This window comes from Agelaius tricolor, unplaced genomic scaffold (genome assembly GCF_023055355.1).
Source record: "Agelaius tricolor isolate 1412-34295 unplaced genomic scaffold, bAgeTri1.0.p SCAF_1, whole genome shotgun sequence".
NCBI lineage: Eukaryota > Metazoa > Chordata > Aves > Passeriformes > Icteridae > Agelaius > Agelaius tricolor.
Window position 1 is genome coordinate 7,584,252 of NW_027269261.1, and position 25,176 is coordinate 7,609,427.

At 41.9% G+C, this 25,176-nt stretch overlaps 2 protein-coding genes and 1 long non-coding RNA gene across 3 annotated transcripts in view; 2 read left to right on the forward strand and 1 right to left on the reverse strand.

Annotated features, from left to right (window-relative positions):
• The window catches only part of TMEM63A (transmembrane protein 63A), a 39,295-nt gene extending 35,182 nt beyond the window's left edge, over positions 1 to 4,113 (forward strand). The window contains exon 23 of the mRNA XM_071421796.1: positions 3,765 to 4,113. The gene's annotated coding sequence lies outside the window, so the exon portion shown is untranslated. The remainder of the gene's footprint in view (positions 1 to 3,764) is intronic.
• A 19-nt stretch (positions 4,114 to 4,132) lies between these two features.
• On the reverse strand, positions 4,133 to 17,226 carry EPHX1 (epoxide hydrolase 1). Its single transcript, XM_071421847.1, has 8 exons — positions 17,046 to 17,226; positions 15,440 to 15,620; positions 13,008 to 13,235; positions 11,536 to 11,665; positions 10,261 to 10,475; positions 8,071 to 8,179; positions 6,545 to 6,670; positions 4,133 to 5,072 (listed from the first exon to the last, which is right to left on the reverse strand). The coding sequence occupies exons 1-8, from the start codon at positions 17,223 to 17,225 to the stop codon at positions 4,847 to 4,849; spliced, it is 1,395 nt and encodes a 464-aa protein (XP_071277948.1). The 5' UTR covers position 17,226; the 3' UTR covers positions 4,133 to 4,846.
• On the forward strand, positions 9,244 to 14,352 carry LOC139587509 (uncharacterized). The gene is made up of 3 exons (XR_011678416.1): positions 9,244 to 9,365; positions 10,267 to 10,417; positions 14,181 to 14,352. It is a non-coding gene; the product is annotated as an uncharacterized lncRNA (long non-coding RNA).
• Positions 17,227 to 25,176: the final 7,950 nt, after the last annotated feature.

Here is a 25,176-nt window from a genome sequence, read left to right on the forward strand (position 1 = left end):
CAGGAGGAAGACTGAGAGCTGAGGAAATGTAAGAGATATGTATTTTTGTACACAGCTGGCCTTCCTTCTGTATGGAGAATCTTTCATGCATTTGGTGCTGGTTTATGCTTGGATTTTCAGACTGATTGGCTTTTTTATAGCCTGCTCTCCTGAAATGTAAAGCACTAAGTTGCCTTCTTTCAAGTGAAGATGTTCCATGTCAAAACTTATTTGGAATTCTAAATAGGTTTTTTTTTTCCCCTAAGGCAAATTATCAGTATTTTTCCCCTCCATCTACAGAGACAGAGAAATAAAACCAGCAGCTCTCCCCACAGATGAAACTGGAAAAAAGCAAGTGATTTAAAGAATTGCTAAGTACCATAATTTGGTTGCAGGCATTGAAATTCTTTATGATAGGATTCTAGATTTAGAGAATGAAGTAGGGTTTTCTTGTTCTTCTATATTTTAAATCTGTAACTTCAAAAATGTTCCTGAAATAGGAAAAATTAATTCCCTTTTGAGATGGGGAATCAGAATCTGCTGGGAAGAAAAGGGCAAAAATTGAGAAATAAATCAATTGAGCACCTTTAAGAGGAATCATTGAAGTTATTTATCTTTAAAGAGTGGAGAAATTAGGAGAATGACATCATCTGTGTTCTGCACTGGGTTCTTCTGCTCAGTTTGTGTGACATATTGCTTAAACCCTCTTTGCCTCTGGTTTCTCTGAAGTATTAATAATTCCCTTCTGATCACTGCAAAAAGCTTTATGAGCCACAAAAGACTTGGGGTGATAAACAAACATCCACTGAGACAAAAATGCAGGGCTAGACCTTAGCTCCCTGAAGCCTGTACAAGAATTCCTAGAACTCATAGGGTACAAATGTGTTTGTACACAAAACCACCCAACAGTGCAGGCTTGGCTGAAAAAGAGCTAAAAAGCTCTTGGTTCTTTGGGTGCTTGGGAGTTTATCCCTGGTGTTTCTGCTCACCTCTGCCCTGTGCTGCACTCCCTCTGATCAGTTTGTGGTTTGAACTACTGCTGCAAAGGATTATCTTTCATTTAAAAGGTGATGAAACTCATCATTTCCATCTCTTTTATTGCTCATCATATCCTCAAAACCTCAGACATTCAGTTATTAAACACAGGGAGGGCACCATCATCCTCAGCATCTTTCAACCCCGTCAGGAAGGGATTTGGAAGCCTGAGCTTTGGAGCGCACCTGGCCAGGGGAAGGAGCTGTCACCACTCAGCACAGACCTGTTTATAAATATCTGCTCTCCAGAAGACAGCTGACAATTGTAATGGGGCTAATTCTTCCAGCAGCACTGGCATAACACCATCAGGGCTGTCTGGCACTGCACAGGGTATTTCTTCCATGAAAGAAAACTAATCCTGAGCAAGACAGTTTTAGTGTGACTTATGTTCCTTGAAGTGCTATTACAGCAAGTAAAACAAGCAGCATCATTTCTCAGTGGTTTAAAATAAGCTACACTGAAATCAATATGGATTTATTCCTTGTCTCTTTCCACAGCACCAGGAGGAGCTTTCCACTGCTCTTGCAGACAAAAATGTGTCTTCATTTAGTGCATATTATGTATTGCACTTGCTGTAAAACAGAATTGTGCATTGGATTGACTGCCTTGAACCTCAGTCCTGCCCCTGAGCAATTGCAGCTGACTCAGTGGTCATGACTGGTACCCTTCATGGATCTAGAGCTAGCTCTGATGCTAGGCTTAACACATCCTATTTTCCATCAAATGATGGTTTCACTTCCTTTTTCTTATGAAAGTGTGATTTCTATTCATATTTTTTTTCCATTCACGATCTGCGTAATGCCTGACGCTTTTGTTTAATGTGTATGAAGTCCTGTCTTGTTGTGTAAGATGTCCAAAGGCTGCATATGGTGACTTGGATTTTTCAGGACATTATGGTTTGCAGTTTAAAAATCAGAAGTCAAATTTGGTTGTAGTGGGAGTTTGTTTATCTGGAGCTGTATGAGAAGATTATGACCTTACTTGTATTTTTCCATACCAGAAGCAGAAACTTTTCAAAGCACTTCAGCTGGGGAGGAAGAGTACAAGTTGTTTATTTTCAGTGGCATCTCCATGGTTCCAAACCCCTTATCAAGACTCTTAATGAGCTATGACTGGATAATTAAAAAGTAGGGTTTAGGTCAGCTGCTTCTGCTTTCAGCGTGGGATAAATGCATGTTTTGGAGCAATTTAATGTGGCAGGGCTTTTAGGACAGCAGTTTCTTTGAGCAGAGACTTTGGGGCAACTTTGGACCAGAAATTGGAGCTTCATTAAGAAGTGGCCCTGGAGCAAAACAAAATATTTTGAGCATCAAAGTGTCACCATATTCTGTGTTATGCTGAAGGCTGTAGCTACTCTTTCAGAGCCTTATCTCCAAGAAACAGCTCAGCCAGCCCAAGAGCATCACACTTAGCCTTTTTGGAGAAAATTCCCTGCCTGAATGGCAGGTCCTCAGCTGGCTGACACAAACAAGAATAATTGTAACAGTGCAGGGACTCATTTTGTACTGCTTATTATTATTATTGTAATAGTCTGATGTGCAGCTACTTGCTAACAGAAATGTTAAAACTATTAAATGTTAAAATGTTAAACTATTTCTGGTGATCTGTACCAAATAATTGCCTGTAGCCAGTACCAGAGAGAATCAGAAGTGAATCTGGATTCACTCAAGGTGCTTGTCAATCCAGATTTCAGGTTCCTGGGGGAGTTGCTCTCTACAGGATGAGATGCAGATGCTACCACTGGCTCACAGACAGTTCTTTAGTGTTAAACCTTGCACTAGAGGTGGTGGGATTGGCTGTGTTTTGCTAAAACCAGAGGTTATTTTAAAAAGGGAAGAGGAACTGAGGGCAGGACACAATTAGCTATACAGCTACTGTATAGCTAATTTATTTTTCACTTTGTCATAGCATTTCACTGCATTTTTATCTAACTGTAGGTAACCAGGTGATGAGTAACAGCTGTGGGATTAAGGTTTGAGAAGTGTGACATCAAAATTCAGAACAAACTCTGCTATATATCAGGTATTTAATTATCATTTTTAAACTCCTAAAATCTAGACCTGGTGTGCAGAGCAGGTCAGGACAGCCTTGTGCAGGAGGGTGTGCAGTGGTGGCTGTAGAGGCTGTTCTTTTCAGAGGTGAGCCAATTCCTCCTGAATAAGGATCTCTCTTTCACCATACTGCTCCTGAAACAAGTTTGGGAAGGGTCCTCTCCACAGAGAGTCTATTTCTGTGTTTTCTTCCAGAGTGCTCAAAACAGACTGGCCTGCATCACACACCATTTTGCAAATGTGAAGACAAATTTTGACTGGATAAAAGCATTTCCAATTCAGCATGGAATTAGTGCTCACTACTATTCTGTCTTAACTGAAGAACAGCTGGAGGATCAAATCTAGCAGGGAGAGCTGAGAGCTCCTCTGCCTTACTCTACTGGCACCCAGGTGCAGCAGGCAGAGGAAAAGGTCTCACCTCTGCTCAGAAAACTGATCCAGGCTGGTCCCTCTGCCCTGATGATTTCTGTCAGGGTTGGTGGTGGTGGCTCTCAGCACTAGGATTTGAATGTGCCCAGCAGGAGAGTCCATTGCCTCCTGTGAAAAACAAACTGTGTGGTATGCTTGAGTCTAAAGCCTTTTGGGATGGAGCCTGGATCTGCTGAGCTCCTGATCTGAGCTTCCATTTCAATTAATATTGTGAAATAATATTAATCCATGCAAGTGTTATTGGTAGATTGTATTTCCCTGTGCTTTCAGAAGTAGAGAAGGACATCAGAAGTGACTGAAGAACAAAACCACACTGAAATCAGTCATCTGGACATGGTTTAAGACCTGTTTGAAGCTCAGCTGCACACACTGGGGACAGGAGCTGGTAAAGCCATACAGCCCTTCAATTTTCTTTGAGCAGTTTGCCTTCAATCTGACCTCTGTGACAGATGGAGTACAGCATTGATAGTTCTGAGCTGATGATTCTCCTAGCTGGTACCAAGCAAAATCTCAGATGTTAAAAGAATTAAAAGAATGACACAGGAGTTATTCAAAAATTTAATTCGCTTTTCTTTTAATTTTGAATTAATAATATTTTTATCCTTTAGCAAGAGGTATTTATAACACCCTGCCAAAGCAGTGCAAAGCCACGGTGTGTTGGGCCTACCTAGGGCTATGATTTAAGAGTACAAGTTCAGTGCAGATGTAGCTGGGGCTGCAATTACTCCTACCCAGCCCCACCTCCTGGGCTGAGCTACAGGCACCTGTGTCTTTCAGCTGCTCCTCACATCTCCCAGGAGCCTGGCACAGGCAGTCCAGCTTCTTCACAGCCAGGAAGCTGCTTCACAGCCCAGGCTGGGAGAGAAAGGCAGCCAGCAGAAGGCAGTTTAAAGATACTGTAAGCTCATCAATGCTGATTGATTGATTGATGCACTCATGCAAGTTAGGTCCTGCCAGGCTGTTCCCTACTCTTTATGTGAGGAACTTTATACTCACAGCAACTCAAATTGTACTGCTGCCATGAAAAAAAAAGCCTTTCATAACAATTTTACTGTTACTAGGTACGTTGGTAGTTGTGAGGTCTATTTTTCAACCTCAAAGCAAGAGTCAAAAATACTACAGAATATGTTTCAGAAGATACTCAAGCACTCTTCTTTCTTAGCCTAGCTGAACAAAAAAAAAAAGCAGCCCAAAATCTGTTGGTCCCCATGGCAGTATACACTGTATTTTTCTTTCTGTCCTTGCTCACATCTGGTCAACAATAAAATCTAATTACATGGATTACAGCAGACTTAGTAAGCCCTGTACATGTGCTAAGCTAAAAGTAATTACCGTGCTGTTTCTTAGGGAAGCTATTCCCCTTTCTTTTTCCAGAGTTGCTCTTTCTCTACTTTGTCAACAAACTGCAGAATATCTTTAGCAAGAAGTTCAGGCTCCTCCAAAGCTGCGAAGTGGCCACCCCGAGGCATGAAGTGGAAGGAGACAATGTTGGTGTATTTCTTCTTAGCCCAAGCCTGGGGTATGTGCAGGATTTCATTGGGGAAGGCAGCAATGCCAGTGGGTACCTGTACTGTGAGCCTGAGAGAGGAGAGAGAATCATTGTCATCTTCCAAACACTTAAATCTGCAACAAATCAAAAGTCCCAAGGAAATGTTCCTGAACAGTTGGACACACTTTTGTTAGGCATTAAAAATTGGACTTCCAGATCCTAAAACTGAAGACAACACCATAATTCCTGAGGGAAAAACCTCTCTTTTATTTTTGCATACAGTGATATTAAGGAAATTTTGGAGGTGATCCAAGGCATGAGGCTCAGAAGCACGGAAAGGGAGAGGAGAGCCCTGGGAGGTGGTGGGCAGCAGATTTCCTCTTGCTGTACACAGGGTTCAAGTTGATGAGCAAGCACACAATTTGATAAGAGCTGGAGAGAGATTTACAGAGAAGATAACCACTCAAATATACTAAGCCTGGCAGGACAACTGGAGGGTAGGCAGGAGAATAGTTACTTAATGGGGGGAGAAGAGAGGAATGCTGATAATCTAGACTAGTTCAGAAGCAGCATTTCTATATGTGGGACTATACCTTGTAGCTCTTGCTTTTAACTGGCACAAATGCACACTACAAAACATTCTTCACATTAGGAAGTGTGAGGAAGCAACTGCATTTGAGGGATGTGAATGATCTGTGCTTGTTCTAAGAGCCACATTTTCTAGGTTTGAATATCCCATACACATAAGCTGCATGGTCAGAAGTGACAGACTTTAAAATGTAGATACAAAAAGTGTTGGGTATATAGCCACTGGAAGGCTGAGGTCAGAGCTTTACACAAGACTCTGAGACTCTGTCCTCCAGGCACTTAGGAGCTCACAAAGCTCATCTAATGCAGGCAGAACTAGAGCAAGATACTGCCCACAGCATAGCCACAACAGCTTCAGGAACTGAGTCAGCTTCCCGGGAGCATCATTTCACAGCTAAATAAATAGCATGGCACTAAGCTGTGGGTGCAAATACCTCAGGACAGGTTTAAGCCTTCACTCATACTCAGGCTGACACAAGTACATGCAACCAAGGTCTGCCTGAAGAGTCTGAGCAGCAGCAGGCACATCAGCCTCACTGACTTCTCAAGGATGCAGTTTGTCAACAGGCTGAAGTTGCTTCCAAAAGAAGGACTTAAGCCTTTTGCAGAAACAGGAAAATTGTGTCCAGAAAAGTACTAAAACTACAACCAACTAAACTAAACAAAACTGACTGTGTGACTCAGTCACAGACTGATTTAGTAACTGAAATAAAATCAGGAAGTAGATGGCTACACCATGAATGGGAGGCCCTCAAGCAGAGCCTCCAGTCAGATCTCCTCACTGAGGGCTCAGGATTCCTGCCTGAGCACTGTGTTTTGTAAGCACAGCACAGTACCTCAGCTGCCTGGCATGTCTTGCAGAGGAATGCTGTGAGAGAGCAGTGTTTTCCTTCAGCATTCAGGAATCTCTAAAGCATACAACTACAAAATTAAAATCAAGGCAAAATATTTAAAGGGAAGAAGGCACACTTACTTTTCATGTTTCTGTGTGCCTATCCCCTTCTGCAGGTTTTCCTTGTAGAAACGCATGGAGGAGACAACGCAGCCTGACACCCAGTAGATCATGATATTGGTGAGCAGGTCATCCAGGCTGAACTTCCTGAAAAGGCAAGCCCAAGAGATTGCTTAATTACAACTGAAAACTAATTTGCAGGGACTTGACTTTTGTTTGGTTGTAAGGGGAAAAAAAAAATAGGAAATAAATAGTGGTTAAGAGTGGAGAGGTGAAGTTATTACTCCCCCTCTGTCTGCCAATGACCAATTAAGGATGCTAAAGGCTGTCAGACACAAACTGGGAAGTCATATTTTAACTCCTGCATGGAAGGCAGATTCTGTGGCAGTCATATTTTCTGGGAAAATCCCTTTGCCCAGGATTCTTCTCCTGGGAAACTGAGAAGCCTCGGAGAAAAAGGAAAACAATATTACCTCATTTGCTTCTCCTGTGTTTTGCTGCTTTGGAATGTGTTTGGAGATTGTTTATCCAACAGGGGATTGTTTCATTGGTTTCAGGTGAAATGTTTTGACTTAATGACCAATCAGGGTCAAACTGTGTAGAGGCTCTGAAAAGAACCATGAGTTTTTCTTTAGTATCTTTCTAGCCTTCTGTCTTTGTCCTTTCAGTATTCTTTAGTACAGTTTAGTTTAGTATTCTTTAATATATTCTAGCATCATAAAATAATAAATTAGCCTTCTAAGAACATTGAGTCAGATACATAATTTCCTCCCTTTGTCTGGGAACCCCAGATACAAGAGATATAAAGCAAATACAAGATATAAAGAAAATACAAGAGGTTCCAACAAACACCTTATGCTCCAGCATGGCTGTCTCTCCTGTCCACAGACTGGGAGGGTGGGAGCAGAACAGCACATGCAGCAGCTTGTGCCATTTATTAATGATAATCTGAAATGCTACTGTGAGCACTCAACAGAGCCCTGACACACCAACATGTGCTGTAAACAGTGCATGTTTCATATAAAATTATTAGCTGTATGCAGGGAAAACATTCCATGCAAATCTGCTTCCCATAGCATGCCCCCTCTTCTCCATTCCAGCCAGGTAGTTCTCAAAGGGGATTTCAGCTCCGGTTTCTGCTGCCCACTAAGCATAATCCTTTATTAGCAAATGGTAGGTAGATGAAGCTGTAACAATCAATCCAAAGCCAATCCACAGGGAGTTAACTGTTATTACAATGAATCATGAGCTGCCAGCATCTTAATGTGGGTTAAACTTTTGGATTTTGTGTCCTAATGAGATTCATCCCCATAAATCAGTTTTTAGTATCCAGGAGTGGCAGGGTGTATTTCTTTCCTAGGAGATGGAAGTGGGAAGGGAATCCATCATCCTCCCCTGTTTGCCTCTCTGTGTGCTGGAGTGCAGCACCAGCTGTGGTCACTCCAGGCTCCCTGAGGTGTGAGGTGACCACTTCAGACAAACCTCTCCAGCTGTGACTCTCTGGGCTTAGTCACCCCATGCAAAATGGCAGGGGAGAATGGGCTCACCTCTCTAGTCCTCCATCCTCTAGATTCTGGAATTCCATATCAGTCCACGAAGAAAACTTCTCCAAGATGTATGCAGCCAGTCCCACAGGAGAGTCATTCAAACCACAGCCTGTAAAGGAGGAGGGAAATTTACCTATAACTGATATCCAACTACAGAACTCAGAGTGTTAGAGAAGCTGCCTGTTATAATACAGGGGATGTAACTTTACAAAGCTGTTCCATCAGCTGCTTTCTTGAATAAATAAGATAGTGCAATGAGCTGGAGCCATTTAATGCCAAATCATAAACTGGAAGTGTCTGCAAATGAGCAGGCTCCACATTAGCTCACAGTGAGTGAACATTTTTTGAACTGATGTAACAGTATTGGATTTCTGCTGGCTTTTCTTTTTTTCTGGTAAGCTAATAAGATTAAGCTCTATGTGCCAAGGAGGGTTTGCTTCCATTAATCTGGAAGTTGTCATGTATTAAACAGCATTACAGAGCCAAACCCCACATGCCTACACATGACCAGGAGGATTTGCAGCATTATCTAACAGCAAAAACATTTTAAGGATTATTAGAAAGTCATTAAGGAACAGCAAGGCTCTGCTAAATGGTCCATCTTCTGAATTAGCAACAGCAAACTGCCTTCATGTAGAACAAGCCTTCATACAGATTTTATAGTTTGCTTTTCTTGGACAGAAAGAACACACCTGCACTTGGAACTTTGATCATACATCCTAGTGCTGTGAAATTCAGGGACTGTAAACTCTCCCAGCTTCTCAGTAAAACATGAGAAAAAGCTGTTCCTAAGAAACAGCAAGTTCCTTGGGAACAGCTTTGAGGTTGAATTTGGCAATTTGGTGGAATTTGAAGTTCCACCCATGCAACCCAGCCTTCCAGGAAGGTGCCTAACACTGCAGCTGGCACAATTTCACCAGTAATTGCTATTTAAACATGACAGTGGGATTTCAATTATTAAGCAACTACTATTGATAAGTGAAATAGCAAGTGTTTGAAAAAGTTCTGTTGAGCACTTTCCAGATGTGCTGGACATGACAAGCCTGTTCTCAGCTACTCACTGTGAGTAGAGTGCATCTGTTTAAATACAGAAAAACTGACATTGATCCTCAGAGCACTTGGAATGTAGGCATTTCTGCCAGAAATTTATTCAGAGTGTTTTTCCCCTTTTAGGAACCTGCCACTGCCCTGATCCTCTCTTCTTTGTCCTTAGGAGAACTGCAGAAATGCTCCAGCTCCCAAAGCATGAACTGGCTGCTGGTTCCCAGTCTGCTCTGACAGACCACACATGACTGGTAAGGACAAGAATCAGCCAAAATTCTGAATGAGAAGGAGCATGGTTTAAGCATCTTTCAGATATAAGCTTCCCTCTCTTTCCTAAAGCACAAAAGACTGGCAATTTTTAGGAACCAAAACTCAACAGAAGCAAAGTTTTTTTTTTTAATCCATACAATTATCCTTTTGCCTACACATTTTAAGAACATACCTGCCTCTGTAGGTAAGCTTTTGGAAAACCATTAAGTATTTCCCTTAGCTATATTTTAAATAAAATCCATCAGTGAATTGCTGCTGCACCAAACTAAAAGGTAGCCAGTACTTTTGACTCAGTTGTGCAATTCAGTCACAAAAGATGTTTTTAAAATAGAAACACTTAATACTCAGATACTTAAAGCAGTTAAACCATCTGAGTGACTAGCTCATGTAGAAAGAACATTCACAGCTACAATTTTTTTTTTCCTTTAAAGTCTGCAGGTAATTCAGAACAATGAGTGAAAGTGAAATTTGATTTTACTTCTCAGGTATTACTTATCACTATAATAAATAAGCTACATTGTGTGCTGAGACAGCTAAAAGCTTCTTGTAGTTTACATTACTTGAATGTGATCCATTCTCTGAGAAGAAATTATCTTTTGCTCTCAGCAGAGCTGCATTCGAAATGGAATTACAGTCCCCAGTGATAGCAGAAGTGGAAAAATATGAAACAATCTATTTTATTTATGAAAACTGGAAAATGAGGTCAGTGGCACTTGGAGCATGCTCAGTTTGGATGTGCAGATACACTGCAAAACCCCCCTATTTTCTGCATATTTTAAGTAGTACATTTTGTTTCTATGAAAGTACAACTAAAGTGAAGAGATTTAGGTATCCCGAGCTCAAAAAAGGTTATGGGGTTATTTTTGTTTGTTTTACCAACAGTATCTGGTTTTGTAGCCTGTATGTGAGCATAGCCAAACTCAGACAAGATCTTGTAGAGCCATTTCTTCAAGAAGGGGAACATCCTCCTGACATCTTCATCCTGGAATCCAAAGAGCCCTGGGAAGTACCGGCCCAGCAGGACAGAGAGCAGGTGAGAGAGCCCCAGCTTCGAAACCAAGACCATGTTTAAATGGAGACCTTTCACATGGCTAAAAACAAAAAAACAAACACCCCACAAGTTAACAAAAAGTTAACAAAAGTTCAAAGTTGTTGTATTTAGAATCATAGAATATCCTGAGTTAGAAAGGACACACAAGGATCATCCAAGTCCAGCTCCTAGCCCATCACAGGGCAGCCCCAAAAATCACACCATGTGCCTAAGATTGTTGCCCAAACACTTGAACTCTGCCAGCCTTGGTGCTGTGACCTGTAACATTTAAAATGTTACTAACAGGAACAGACATACTTGAATTCCAGCCTGTTAATTACATCATGACCTCAGCTGCCCTTTGTAGTGTGGCTTTTCACACAAAAATGACAAGTTAAAGGGACAACTGTCAGTAATCAGCACACACTCCAGGGCACTAAGCCACAAATCCTCCTTTTTTTTTCTTTACAAGTACTTGTCCCACTCCAGACCTCAATGAGGCCACTACCAAACTGCTGCACAACTGTTTGAAAGAAAAAACATTGAATATAAACTAAAGTTATGTAATTTTTGATCTTTGCTTAACACTGAGCACTAAAGGAAGAAACTACATATTGTATTTGCTGGGTGCCCTGATGAAGGCAGGAATGATGAATCTGACTCCATGTTCTCAGAAGGCTAATTTACTATTTTATGGTACCATATTATATTAAAGAATACTGTTTTAAACTATACTAAAGGATAGAGAAAGGATACTTACAGAAGGCTAAAGAGATAATAATGAAAACTTGTGACTCTCTCCAGAGCCCCAGCACAGCTTGGCATTAATTGGCCAATGAGTGAAACCAACCCACAGCAGAAATTAATGAAACAATCACCTGTGGGTAAACAATCTCCAAACACATTCCACATGAGCACAACACAGGAGAAGCAAATGAGATAAGAATTGTTTTCCTTTTCTCCGAGGCTTCTCAGCTTTCCAGGAGAAAAATCCTGAGAGAAGGGATTTTTCAGAGAATGTGAATGCCACACCTACACAGCAAGGACTTGGGCAGGAACTCCCAAGTGCACAGGAAATAACTATTCACAGAGTAAAAGAGCTGCATCAAGGGGGTACTCACCTGGGAGCTATCTGGGCCAGGTTGGTGCAGATGAGACAGCCAGCATCACCACCCTGAGTGTAGAATTCATTGAATCCCAGTTTGAGCATCAATTCATAAAAAACAGAAGCAGCACTCACGGAATTGAAGTCTGCATTTAAAGAAAAGAACACTTTTGTTGCATTAATTCCACCCACACTTCTGACCTGCAGCACTGGTTCTCCTCATCAAGGCAATGTTCCAGCTCCTCAAAAGCTACAAGTCCCTTTCTCCTTGTCTGACTGTTTGCAAGCCCTTGCTCAGCATCCAAGCACAGAGAGCAAGCAGAAACCATGAGGAGAACAAACTCCAGCCTTTGTTGCAGACCTGCTCTGTATGCTGACCACGAAAATTGTGGGTTTTTTTAATAAAATCCATCAGTGAATTGCTGCTGCACCAAACTAAAAAGCAGTTCATACTCTTGACTCAGTTATCCAATTCAGTCATAAAAGATGTTTTTAAAATAGAAACAATATTCAGATACTTAAAGCAGTTAAAAGATACTCGGATACTTAAAGCAGATACTTAAAGCCAGGGAAGCAAAAAAAAGCAAACCCAACTGTCACTGTCACATTTTCTGAAAAATCCCTTTGCCAGGATTTCTTCTCCTGGGAAGCTGAGAAGCCTCAGAGAAGAATGAAAACAATAATTATCTGATTGCTTCTCCTGTGTTTTGCTGCTTTGGAATGTGGTAGGAGATTGTTTATCCAACTTGTGAATTGTTTTTACTTAATGACCAATCATGGTCCAAGCAGTGTCAGGACTCTGGAAGCAGTCACAAGTTTTAATTAGTATCTTGTTAAGCTTTCTATCTGTATTCTTTCTCTATTCTTTAGTATAATATAATATAATATAATATAATATCACAAAATAATAAATTAACCTTCTAAGAACATGGAGTCAGATTCTCAATTCCTCCTTCATCCTGGGGACCCCGAAAATACCACACCCAACCTTCTCCACATCTGCACATGCAATTAAATACTAAACTCAGTGTCACTTTAAACACCACCTCCTCAATTTGCTGCAGTTTGTGTTTGTATAACTCAGAGCACAAGCTGAACAAGCATTTGGCTACAACCTGCCATGTGGACACATGAACTGCTTTGTTTCAACTCCTCCTTCTCACCTACCTGTACAATGCTGTCCAATATGGATGCAAAACACCAAAAAGGAGCAGTAATAAATTAAATTTACCCTGCCTGCTCACTCACAGACAATTCATGGCTGCAGTTACAGCTCTTGAGTTGTAACTTCATTGCTCCAGGAACTAGCCAGTGATGTCACCTGAAGTCACCCCCTTATGTCCCTCATCCCACATGACACACAGGATCTCTGTTTCCTCACTGGGAAAACAAGTGTGGAACGGGAGCTGCTGTTCTGCTAACAGAAGAGTTACAGTCTCACTGTGAGGCTGGGCTTGTGGGGGTTCAGTTTCTTCTCCTGTGTCATACCTTGCTTGTGGGGTGCTTCTGAGAAACCATAACCAGGGATAGATGGGCAAATGACTTCAAAGATGTGCTCATCCCCGAGGCCGTGGCTTGCAGGATCCGTCAGCAGAGGGATGATTTTGTAAAACTCATAGAACGAGCCAGGCCAACCATGAACCATTAACAGTGGCTTTGCAGCCTGGCCTTCAGGCAAACGAGGAGGCTTTACATGAACAAAGTGGATATCAATGCCTGTAAAAATAAAATCATTAATTAGCAGGCCCAAATTTACCGTGACACCGAAACTAATCACAGAACAGATTAGGAATAAAGCCTTTGTCTTGTCCTTTTTTTTTTGTGAGCATGCAAACACACTGCACCTCTCTGGATACATTTATCCAAGGACCTTAAAGTAGTTCATAATGGGCAATTAAGCATCACAGCAGCCAAATGGGGTTGGCTATTTCTGTTTTAAAATAAATTGGCAAATTAAGACTTAGAAGCGAAGCAATCTACCAACGGTTACACAGTGACTCACACAGTTTACAGGCAGAGGAGACAATTACATCATTTAGTCCAAGTGCCCTTAAATTTTACCCAAATGTCCCTACATGGCACAGGATAGGCTTCAGTCAGCCAGAGATTTTTCTTCCTGAAAGGCCTGCAATTGCAGCTTGAAGGCACCAAGAGATAGGGAATCCATCACAAGGGGCAGCTGTTTGTCTGGGGGTATGAATCGCTTTCCTCATTTTTTGCATGCCTTACTTTCCATTTGAATATGTCTGGCTTCTGTCCCCAGCCACTGACTCTAAATGCTGCACAAAAGGAATTTTAAAAGCCTTCACTAAATATTCTCTGTCTGTGGAAGCCTCCTGTAATCAGGTCACACATCTTAACTGCTGATAAACCAATCATGCCAAATTGAGGATTTTATGCCTTGCTAAAAGAGAGTTATAGTGTTCATTTTTGTAGTTCTTTCCTACCCTTTGTCCAAAGCTTTCAGTATCTCTTTGAGTGAATAAACCAAACCAGGAACCTCTGTTCTAGTACCAGTCTCCATTTTGACCAGTAAAAGGTAAAATCAGCAACGTAATTTCCATTTTGACTCTTTCCAGCAGGAAAGCTTCACACAGCATTGCACTACCTGCTTCAGGTGAGCTGCTCTTCCTCAAACTAACTCAGGGCTTTGTTTTCCAGGAAACAGGAATTTGTTCCCTGAATTCCTCATTTCTTGGTGTATTTAAGCATGTTTTACTCACATCAACTCCAGTTCACCAGCAATCCCACCGTCTTTCACTGACTTGAGATTTCCCCATCCTTGACACTTCTGTGAATCTCTGCACTCTCTGAAAAGCTTTCAAGTGATGACAGAAGGTAGGAATCTGATACACAGCATGTTCGACCTTGTCTTTTCATATCTGCTCTCTGTAATCTTTCCCAGCCCTGAGATTTCCCTTCCCATTGCTATACATAGTGCATTGTCCTTAGCTGCTTCTCCCTTTCTTGTCTCAGATGGGGCTTTTTTCTTCTTTTTCAAGGGAAGACTTTCTGGTTTTATCTTTTGCAGCACTAACCATCATTTAAATAAGTTCTTTAAGCTCTAACCACTATGCAGCACCATTTATTGTCCCAAATCCATTTAAAATACCATGGCAAACTGCACCTTTTGAAATAACACACAATTATGGGGGCAAGTAGAAACAGAACAAAATACCCTGTTAAAGTTAATTTTTGCCATCATGGGAGACAATTGCCTGCTGAGCTCTAGAACTAGAACTGGACCCAAGCACCACCCCAAATCAGGCATTTTAAAAAGCCCAGCCTGACCAAGTTCCAGCACCAGCAGACCTTGGCTGAATGAACTCTTTGGAAAGAATGAATGAAGAGAAACCATTCCCTCACAGCTGGCAGCACATCAACCCCAGGAGAGAGGCATTGTGCTCTCCTGGGCCTGGGAATGCTTGAAGAGGTGCAGCAGAGCACATCTGCCCTGCCAGGCTGAGGAGGGCTGCCAGGCTCATGGCTTCACTGTGACAGCAGCAGCTGGGCAGCTCCATGGAGCATGAGGAGACATCTGTGGCAGTTTTTGCATGGCTGCATGCAAGGCAGGGAACATGTGTACAGCTTAAGATCCTCTTCTGCTTCCAAACACTCGTGCTTGGCTCCTGCTAACACCAGCTGACAGGCTGCTCATGCACAGGGAATTCCATTTGTCATTCCTTGTCCTGAAGGCTTCAGTTACAGCCAAGGAGTTCCCTGCTCCTTCAGCAGTGATGCCAAGGATCCAGACTATGGCAGCCAGGGAGGGAAGGCACTGTGACACAACCAGAGCCTTCTTCCCATCCTTGCAGACAAATTTATCTATTGCAGACAAATATCTATTTGTCTATTGCAAATTTCCCTTGCAGACAAATTTATCTATTGCTGGTTATAATTTAAGGGGAAAAGGAGCACACCTTGAATCTTTGTTTTGAATTGTGAGTACTTGTTGAGGACTTCAACTTGTTTCTTCCAATTGAACTGGTTTTTCCAGTAGGACACCACCTTCCTGAGGTGCACTGAGTTAGTTCCATAATGGAAGCAGCTGTTCTCCAGTGGCTCAGTGAATCGAGCCTGGTCCAGTCTCCTAAATAAATCCTACAGGGAAAGAGAGAGAAGAGACATTAAAAGCCCTTGTGTCTGCTGTCTTGGGCTGTGTGTGTTTCTAGTTATCCCCACGTGAAAGGAGAACAATGGAAATAACATCTCTAATTAGACACCTGTGCCTTTTGCTGATGCTCCATCAGCTGTCCCAGTATTTTTCCTCCTGCAGGTGGCCTCCTTCCCCTTCCATTCCCAGCTGTTCTCAGCCTTTGTTCTGCAGGGCTGCCTGACCTGAGAACCACAGAGTCTGCCAGGCTGAGAACCACAGAGTTGGGCAAGCTGCTCTGCTGGCACTGCTGTGGCTGCAGGGGGCAACTCCTGCTGCCTTTCCTGGGTGCTTTCCTCACAGTCAATGCATGGATCTGGCCCAAACCTTTTGCTTTCCTTCCAAAACCTTTTGCTTTCCTTCCCAAACCCAGGGGTGGGAAGTCTTTCACCAGGAAACACTCAGAAGGATTTTGCATAAACAGAAAGTTGGTGAGACCAGACAGAAATTGAAGTTTGCCAATCAGTCACCTTCCCACTGCACTAGAGGAGATGTGGGTGACTCTGCAAGATGACTCCAAAATCACCCAGCAGGGACAGCCAAGAGTCCCTCCCTACTGCAAACAGAACCACAGAATAGCTGAAAGGCAGGTCTGGAAATCTAATCCTGCTCAATCATTTTAAAGTTAGAAATGATCCATCTTAGTGTCTGCAGTGTAAGGGGAAAGCAGAATGGAGAGCAATGTCTATTGACATTACTAAGAGGGGTAAGCAAAGTGTTAAAAAACCCAGGCCTTGCTGAGAAATTAGGAATCTATTATAAATTAATAATGTGAGCAATCCCAGGAGTATTGTTTGAACCATGACTCCACAAAGATCTATGAAATTGTTCAATCCCTGCCTTAAACACACACAATCAAAATCTTTCTATGCAACAAATTCTGCAACGTATGTGTTTACTGTAATTACCACAGTAATTTAGTGTTGACCAAAGTAGACTATTAATTACAGAAGAATCAGCATCCAACACAGCTGCAAACATAAAGCAGTCAAGAAAATGAGGTATTTATAATTGCTTTGGAAAGAAAGGGAAAAAAAACAAGACATTGTTCTTATTCTGGTCTACACAAACTGAGTGAAATGCACAAACAGAAAAACAGAGTTGAGTAATCTGTAATATGATTTTTATGTTTATTAGGCTTTGCAGAGTAGGTTTATTTACCAGCAATCATGCAAGAGCCAGCTGAGAACAAAATTATACAGTGAGATCTGCCTATTCATACCTATCTTCTGAAGTACTGAAAAATCCCTTCCCCCAAGACCTGATCATCACCAACCCTGTTGGTTCAATTTAAAAATTACTTCCAAACATGTTCTACGTGATTTGGCCATTTCTTCCTTCCCTTCCCTTCCCCAGCACAGAGATTTGCTTACACTCAGCTCTTCCTCTGCAGTCTCCACCTTGAATGGTCTAATACTGGAGTCTTCTTTGGTCACAGGCTTTTGTCCCCTGCCCCACCACCCATCTTTGAAGGGCAGTGTCTCTTCATTCTTCTTGGGAAAGAAGAAGTAAATGAGGAGTGTCCCCAGGACCAGGAACACCTCAAGCAGCATAATGCCTGCAAGAGAAGAGCAGAACTCTGGTGAGCCCAGTCAGCTCAGAGAGACACACACATTTTTTGAGGAGACTTTTCCCTTTTCAGACAGGATCCCAGTTGCAGGATGTTCTGGCACTCACAGGATATCAATACTTCTGTGAAATTTCTCACATAGAATGTTTCAACCTACCCAAATGAGGAAGAATTGTTTTAAATAAAAGACACATATTAAAAACAGAGCTCAAAGTCAGATAAAGAGATAATGTGGCAATTAAATAGTCATTATAATGTAAATATGACATAAATATAACATAACTTAATAATTACAGTTATACAATTGACATTTAATGCCTTCTCTTCCTCTGAAGTTCTAGATTCCCCACAAATCCCAGGGCAGAGCATCTCCTCAGCAATGCTTACATGTCCACTGCTGCAGATTCAGAGGGAAAGAAAAGCAAGGCAGAATATAGATCCAGAATAAAAAGCCAACAGTGTGAGGGCAGCCACCTTGTACCTCTCAGTCAGCCAGGAAGTGGAGCAGGGATATATTTGCACAACCCTTGAACAGGTGAGTAAAGGGCAGTCAGACCTTCCCTTTCCTTCTCCCTGTGAACTGTTTTAAAGAGGAAACAAAAGCCCATGCTCTAAAATGTGATCACATTGCCAAAAAAAGTGACAAAATTCTGTCAAGGTGCAGAGCAACCTGATTTCACAGCACATCTGCATAACCCAGCTGCAGGGCTGCTGTGCTTCAGTCAAAGAGAACACCCCAACAAAAAAAGAAAAAAAGAAGAAAACAATCTTGAATATATTTGGACTGTTTCATGCTGCAAGTAGAAAAAACACTTAGACTTGTCTTTAATAATTAATGTTTTCAAGCATGCCTTTAAGTGTAAGAAACCTTAGTAAGGTGGTTTGGGGAACAGTGCTGTCATCATTTTAATGCATAATTTTAAAGAATGTCATGCTTCAAACACTCATTTGCTGGGGAATTACTAAGACATCAAGTATTTCAAAACTTCTGTAGGGCAAGGATTGTTTATGACCCAGAACATCTTCATTCTCTCTAGAGCCAGAAGGTTTTGTTGGTTTTGCTGCTACAGAGTAATTTGATGCTCTGGAATGGCTCAAAGAGTCCTCAGAATCCACCAAATTTACTCCTGGATCAAAACAGGAATTTTAGCACAAGTTAATAGGAATTCACAGGATTAGAGCAGGAATGAAACTGAATGGAATAGTTTAAGTGCCTTTATGTGACAGGACATGTTTTACTCAACTTCTTGAGTTTAATTTTCTAATGGCTGACAATAAATAAATAAATAAACACACAAGTCAAGATAAGCACCCATAAAACATCTGTGCAGATTGAACATTTGTCCAGGCACTGTGCAGATTGAACAAGCTAAAAAAAAAAAAGAAGAAAAAAAAGAAAAATATTCTATTTTTTACACATGCAAGTGCTACAGCCTTGAAAGTGCCTGAATCCTCAGAGGATGGAGCTATTGGATGATAGGCACTGAAAAAACTTGATTTGTTTGTTTCACTGGTGCTTCCATAACTTCTGCCACTTGTTTTTCTTCACAATGTTATCTGGAGCACAAGACAACACTCCTTTCCCACCTTTACAATACCCAGGCCATAACTCTACCCAGAATGAAAAAGTTTATCCAATTTCAGCTTGCCTCAGCACACAAACCAAAGCAGTTTAGGAGCATCCTGAGCACAATTAAATTTTATTGCAAAGCACAACTGGAGGGGCTTCTAGAAACCTCAGAGCACTTTACATAGAAATGATATCTACCACAGCGTTTTACAACATTTCTATTCCTAAGCCTTTGTGAAGAAAAACAGCAGCTTCCTCAAAATCACAACACAGCTGGGGCCAGGTTTGGGCTAGAAAGGTTCACCACCATAACTGTGAACACCACAAAGAAAATCCCAACTCTTGGCCAGTCTGATCTGTTTACAGAGCCCCCCAGCAAACAGAGGAGCTGCTGTCAGTGCCAGCTCTGTTGTTCAGGCTGGGCTACCTCCAAAACCAGAGCTCTCTTTGCCCTGGTTCCTGCTGCATCAGCACCACAGCCCTGCCTGTGGCATTCACATTCTCTGAAAAATCCCTTCACCCAGGATTTTCCTCCTGGGAAGCTGAGAAACTTCAGGGAAAAAAGGAAAACAAGTTCTTATCTCATTTGCTTCTCCTGTGTTTCGCTCATATGTGGAATGTGTTTGGAGATTGTTTACCCACAGGTGATTGTTTCATTAATTTCTGCTGTGAGTTGTTTTGACTTTTTGGCCAATTGGGGCCAAGCTGTGTCAAGACTCTGGAAAGAGTCATGAGTTTTCATTGTTATCGTTTTAACCTTCTGCAAGTATCCTTTCTGTATTCTTTAGTATAGTTTAGTTTAGTATTCTTTAATATAATACAGTATCATAAAATAACCAATTAACCTTCTGAGAACATGGAGTCAGATGCATCATTCCTTCCTGCCACGGGGATCCCTGCAAATACAATACCTGCCAGCACAGAGACAGAGCTGCTCTGCCCAGGAACTGAACCTCCATGAGCCAGAAACCCTCATGTCCACACCCAGAGCTACAGAACCATTTCTGCTCCCCCACATCTCCTCTCAAGGACACTTGAGAAGCAGGATTTTTGCAGCAGAAGACCTGGGGAGGGATTGTGTGCAAATGTGTGTGCTCTGCATTCACCCTGGACCACAGATGGAAAGAACTGTCTGTGTGAGCAGACACCCATTTTTTGCAGTGAATTCAGACTGGAGGATGAGCTTGTTTACCATCCAGTAGTAAGTTCCAAAACCAGCTTCAAGTCTCACAAGAATCTTGACTTCCACTGGAGATAGCTGGGGCTGGTGACAAATGGATTTGCATGAGATGTCATTCTGACTTGGAAGAAGCCACCTCTGACATTGGTTGGGTTATTTTTTGCTAACAGAGAGACTCTCTGTATTCAATCTCTCCCAGTTGCCTTGAAAGTGCCTGTAAAATTCCTGATGATAATGAACACGGGCCCCAGAGCTCCAAGAGCGTCACATTTTTCTGTGAGTGCCTGGGAAGGGAAGGACCAAGTGCGTCAGCAGCATTTGAACTTCACCAGCTCACCCAAGGGGATTGTTTTGGGAGGGATGAGCATGGGGTGCAGCATGTTCCTGCCAGCATCTCCAGCCTGGGCCCAGAGGAGGCCACTCAGAGCAGTGATTTCCCAAGTTCACTATTCAAGCTGCTTCTCTGGAGTTCTTGTGTGTTGTTTGAGCAGCACAAAGCAGCCTCAGTTGTGACAAACCTGCTCCAGAATTTCCTCCACTAATCACTGCTGGGATCTGTGGTGAAGTTATCAGCTCCTTAACACTTGTTCCACGATATAGCAATACAGCACCATGAATGTGGAAGGACAAACAGGTACAATAACTCTTTTCTACCCTCATTTTTCAGAGATGTCAACAACAAAGTGCTGGTGGTTTTATTGTCTGAAGTCTCTTGATGCAACCACACTGGCACAATGCCTTTATAAACGAGTGCTTCAAAGGGAGTTCATGTTTTGGTTTGGCTTTTTCCTCTTTTTATGTGACCAAAGGCAAGACCTTAGAAGGAAATATATCCATTTATTCTACTGTCCTTAGGCTCTGAGACTTTGCTGTACGCCAGGGTGGATATTGTTTGCAGACAACACTTAAATACTTTAGACAGTACTTTTATCCTAAAGAGTTCAAGGAGGAATGCTTTTGGTTTGCTGCTTTAAAAACATGTTTTCAAAGAAAAATGTTGAAATGCAATGGGCCCAGTAAATAGCCCTGAACCAAGCTACTCTTGAAGAAGACCAAACACATCTTGTGAAATACTTCTGCAAGAAAACCCCAGAATTTCCTTACAGTATCTTACACCTTCCTATTGGAAACACTCCTGGTTTTCAGCACCTTTCTGCATTTTGATTTGTCCCCTATCTGTGCATTAACATCAGAGCTAAGGGGTCCACAGGAGCAGAGCAACTATTATTTACATCAAAGCTGTGTCCTGTCTCTTGCTTTGTCTTCATCAATACACAGAAGAGATGCCTCAGAGAACAGAGCTCTTCATTTTCACAGAGGTCATCTATGAAACAGCTCAATGGTAAAACCCCCCTCTCCTTCTACAAGTAACCATCCATCTCAGCCTTGCAGCATTAGAATCCATCTGAAACATGGTTTTGGAGAAATAATCAACTGTGCAGACCTTCAGATAAATGCAGGAAATGCCCAAACACCACCCAGGTGCAACAAATGATGCACAACACCCACAGCTTTGGGGGTGCTACCAAACCCTGCCAGGGCAAAACTGCTGCTGCATGGCTGAGGCAGGAGTTGTGAGACTCTGCTGCTTTCAGGGCTAATCATGCTTTAGGGTTAATAACATTTTCTCTCCAGGACTGGTTTACCAGCACGCTGCAAGGCAGCTCAGAGCACTTGGCACACTCTGAGAGACACAAGGTTTATTGATTAATAATTACCCTGCAGGAGAAATAACAGCTCCATTTGGAAGTGGTTTTTCTGTGTATTTTTGTTCCCTTACATAAAATCCCACATCAGGCTTTACCAAAAACGCACCTCTCTGCTGCAGCACCTTTGTTTACACCCTGCTTTGCCCAAAGAGCAACAATTGCAGCTTACTCTTCCCAAGAGACTTGAAGGAAAAGGACTTCAAAAACTCATGGCACCTGGAACAGAGTCTCTGAGCACTGCCACAGCCTAAAAGGAACTAAGACACAGCACAGTCCCCACAGCTTCACCCTCAATCTGTCCCCTACCCTCTCCAGGCATCACATTTTGCCATCATGTGGCACCAGAAACAGACAGAAAACCACCAAGTCACTCATAAAAGAAAATCTTCCTATTTCTGTACTTTATGGAGCATCATGACAAGCTTGAAAATAGCTTAGCAAGGCAGAAATTGCTTTGCCTACAAGTGATAACATCTCCCAGGTGAGCATGGAATGCTGCATTAACATTGTAGGGGAGGAGGAGAGGTAGGCATGGGATGAAATAAAGCAAAGCAAATCAAAGACAGGAAATACAAATCCAACAGAGTTTCTGCCTTGTCTTGATAAGAAATTTAGCATTTACATTTTTTATTGCCACAGGGAGGTGGCACACAATGCTATCTCCAAAACAGCAGGAAGAGATGATATCATCCCATTTTACTTTTTTTTTTTTTTCCCCTAGACTGCTCACAATCAGAAATTAACCAGTACAGAAGGGACTTAATTAGGAGGCAGTGAGCAAGGAGTGAGGTCACGTCCCCAAAGCAGTGAAGCCACACTGTCCCAGGCCTCCCCCAGGAATGGGGCATGCTGCTCCCAGCCAGGCTGGGGGTTCCCTGCTGAGGAACACACCACAGCTCTGGCACTTCAGCTGCTCTGTGCCCTGGCCAGCAGGAACAGCCAGCAGGGCCAGGGTAGGCTCTGGGGGTGCCCCTCTGTGTCACAGTGGTATTTTATGAAAAATCCCTTCACCAGGATTTCTTCTCCTGGGAAGCTTCAGCTTCTCCATGTTTTGCTCCTCTGGAATGTGATTTGGAGAATTGTTTACCCAGCATGTGAATTGTTTTTAATTAATGGCCAATCACAGCCAGCTGCATCAGGCTCTCTGGTCGGTCAGGGGTTTTTATTATCATTCCTTTCTAGCTTTCTGAGGTATCCTTTCTCTTTCTTTAGTATAGTTTTAATATATAATTTCTTATAATATAATTCATAATATAATATATAGAATATGATATAATATAAAATATATAAAATATAAGATATATAAAATATAGTGTATATAATGTAAATAACATGTAATGTAATGTAATATAAATATAATGTAATGTAATATATTACATATATTACATATAATAGAATAGAATAGAATATAATCAGCCTTCGGAGAACTTGGAGTCAATTCTCATCTCTCACCTCTGCATCACCCAGAGCTGGCACTTACAGCACTTGTCCTTCCAGGCACGTTATTCCAGAGGGGTGCTTGAGCACCTTACACAACACATTCCCACCTCATTTTTCCTACAATTACAATCTGTTGTGAACTCTCCAGTACCACGCTGAAAGTCCACAGGCACTGAGACCCAAGTCTAACTAAGCATAAAAGAAAAGTAGCACAGGACTAAGTTCACTGTTATGTACTTTGCTTCACCCAGGGGCAGAATGTTTGCAACCATTGGCCAGCCAAAGCTCATCCCCCAATCATTATTTAAAATACTGCTTTCTTAAGAGGAATAAACTCAATTTACAAGAACACATATCTGAGCAACATTACTTGTTCTTTCAAAGCCATGCCCTACACATTATTCCGTGCTGCTTAAAAACATATTTGTTTATCTCCATTTTCCTTATTTTGCTTCTATTATGTTTGAACAAACCCACTCTCTTTCAAGAGTCTAAAAAATGCCTTTAGGCTACACAAACACAAACTGACAGAATCCAGCTTGGGATCTGTGTGACGCCCATTAATGTGATCTAATGACTGTGTGCATGATTCAGGAGAAAGGAGATACACTCTCCATCTGCAATAATTTCTGTTTCAGACTCTGCAGATAGAAAAGCCACGAAAGAACTCTTAAATCAGCACTGTTCGTGATAATTAAGGGTGAAAGAGCTGTTCAAACTACCACAATAATGCATTAAGGTGAGATCATGCAAAGATTTTATCCTATTTATCCTATCCAGCCTTCACTCTATTTAATGACCCTCAAATCCCAGCAAGAACAGGTTTTTTGCACAGGTGCAGAGAAGTGACAAGAGCCTGGCATACAATGGAGGGTGAACACAGCTGAAAGCTCTCTCAAATCCCATCTTCCTGTTAAAAGAGGAAAGGATACCATGCCAGCAACAAATTTTTTAAACAATTCTTAGCCACAACATCTTGAGCTTTACGTCAACATTTCATTCCTAGTGCCTGAAAAGAAATTATGAGCAGCACGTGGTTCTGTTTTGCCTTCCACTAGAGTTTCTAGCAATAATGAGGTTCACCTCCTCATCCTGTGCCAGCATCTGCATTTTACAGAGGAGGTGGAAATGAACCAAAAGAGTGAGATATTACAGATAAGGAAATGAGATTGGGGTAATTGTTCCTCAGGCCTTAAGGCAAATTTGGGCTCTAATTTTAGCTTCACCAAATCCTCCAGCAGTGAAGAGTAAAAGGTTGCCCTCCTTCCCTGCCATGGTGTTATTGCCAATGTTTTGCCTGCCCTGATCTCCAGATAAGACCTGTTTCCATCCCAAGCTGCTTGGTGGTACAGCACAGCATGTCCCCTCCTGTTTACTGCAGGATCTTCCATCAGTCTGAGTCTCTTAAGATTCTTCCATGGAATCAGGGAGGGAAAGATCTTTTCAGCTAGCAGATTTACAAGCTTTTTGTATTAGCACTGTTAGAAAGCTGTGTTACTGAAACCTTTAATTATTAAAACATGCAGAATTGATGTATATGTGGTGCTTTAGAGGAGAAAAAAAAAAGAGTGCAAGCAGTTTGAGGTGCATAAGAACAAAGTACATGACAACCCTTCAGTTAAAAGAAGGTGTGGAGATAAAAACGATGAATATAAAGACTGCCAGAGGAATTTTCTGGCAAACTGCAAGACAGATGAGGTGCACATTGTGAATTTAAATGAGGATCATGACTCCAAGAAGCAAGGGCAGCATGAATGAGAATGTGCTCCTTGCCCCATGATGTGAGACTCCCTCTAACCTCTGTGATGCCAAACTCCCTCCTTCTCTGTGATGCAAGATGACCTCCACCTTCTGTGATGCCAGACTTCTCTTACCTCTGTCACACCAGTCTCCCTCTTACCTTTAGGATGAGGCTCCATCTTCCAGTAGTGAAGAATTCCTGCTTTTTTCTGTGCCATCACATTATTCCTTTCCTCTGCGATGTCAGACTCTTTCTTATCTCTGATTATTTCTTCCTTTCTCAGTGATGCCAGAC

Coding starts and splice junctions, on each gene's coding strand:
- EPHX1 (XM_071421847.1), bottom strand. CDS start 17,225: ATGCTGCTTGAGGTGTTCCTGGTCCTGGGGACACTCCTCATTTACTTC. Junction 15,621..17,045: donor CTGCAGAGGAAGAGCTGAGT/GTAAGCAAATCT, acceptor CTTTCCCTGTAG/GATTTATTTAGGAGACTGGA. Junction 6,671..8,070: donor GAGGATGGAGGACTAGAGAG/GTGAGCCCATTC, acceptor TTGCCTTTTCAG/GAAGTTCAGCCTGGATGACC.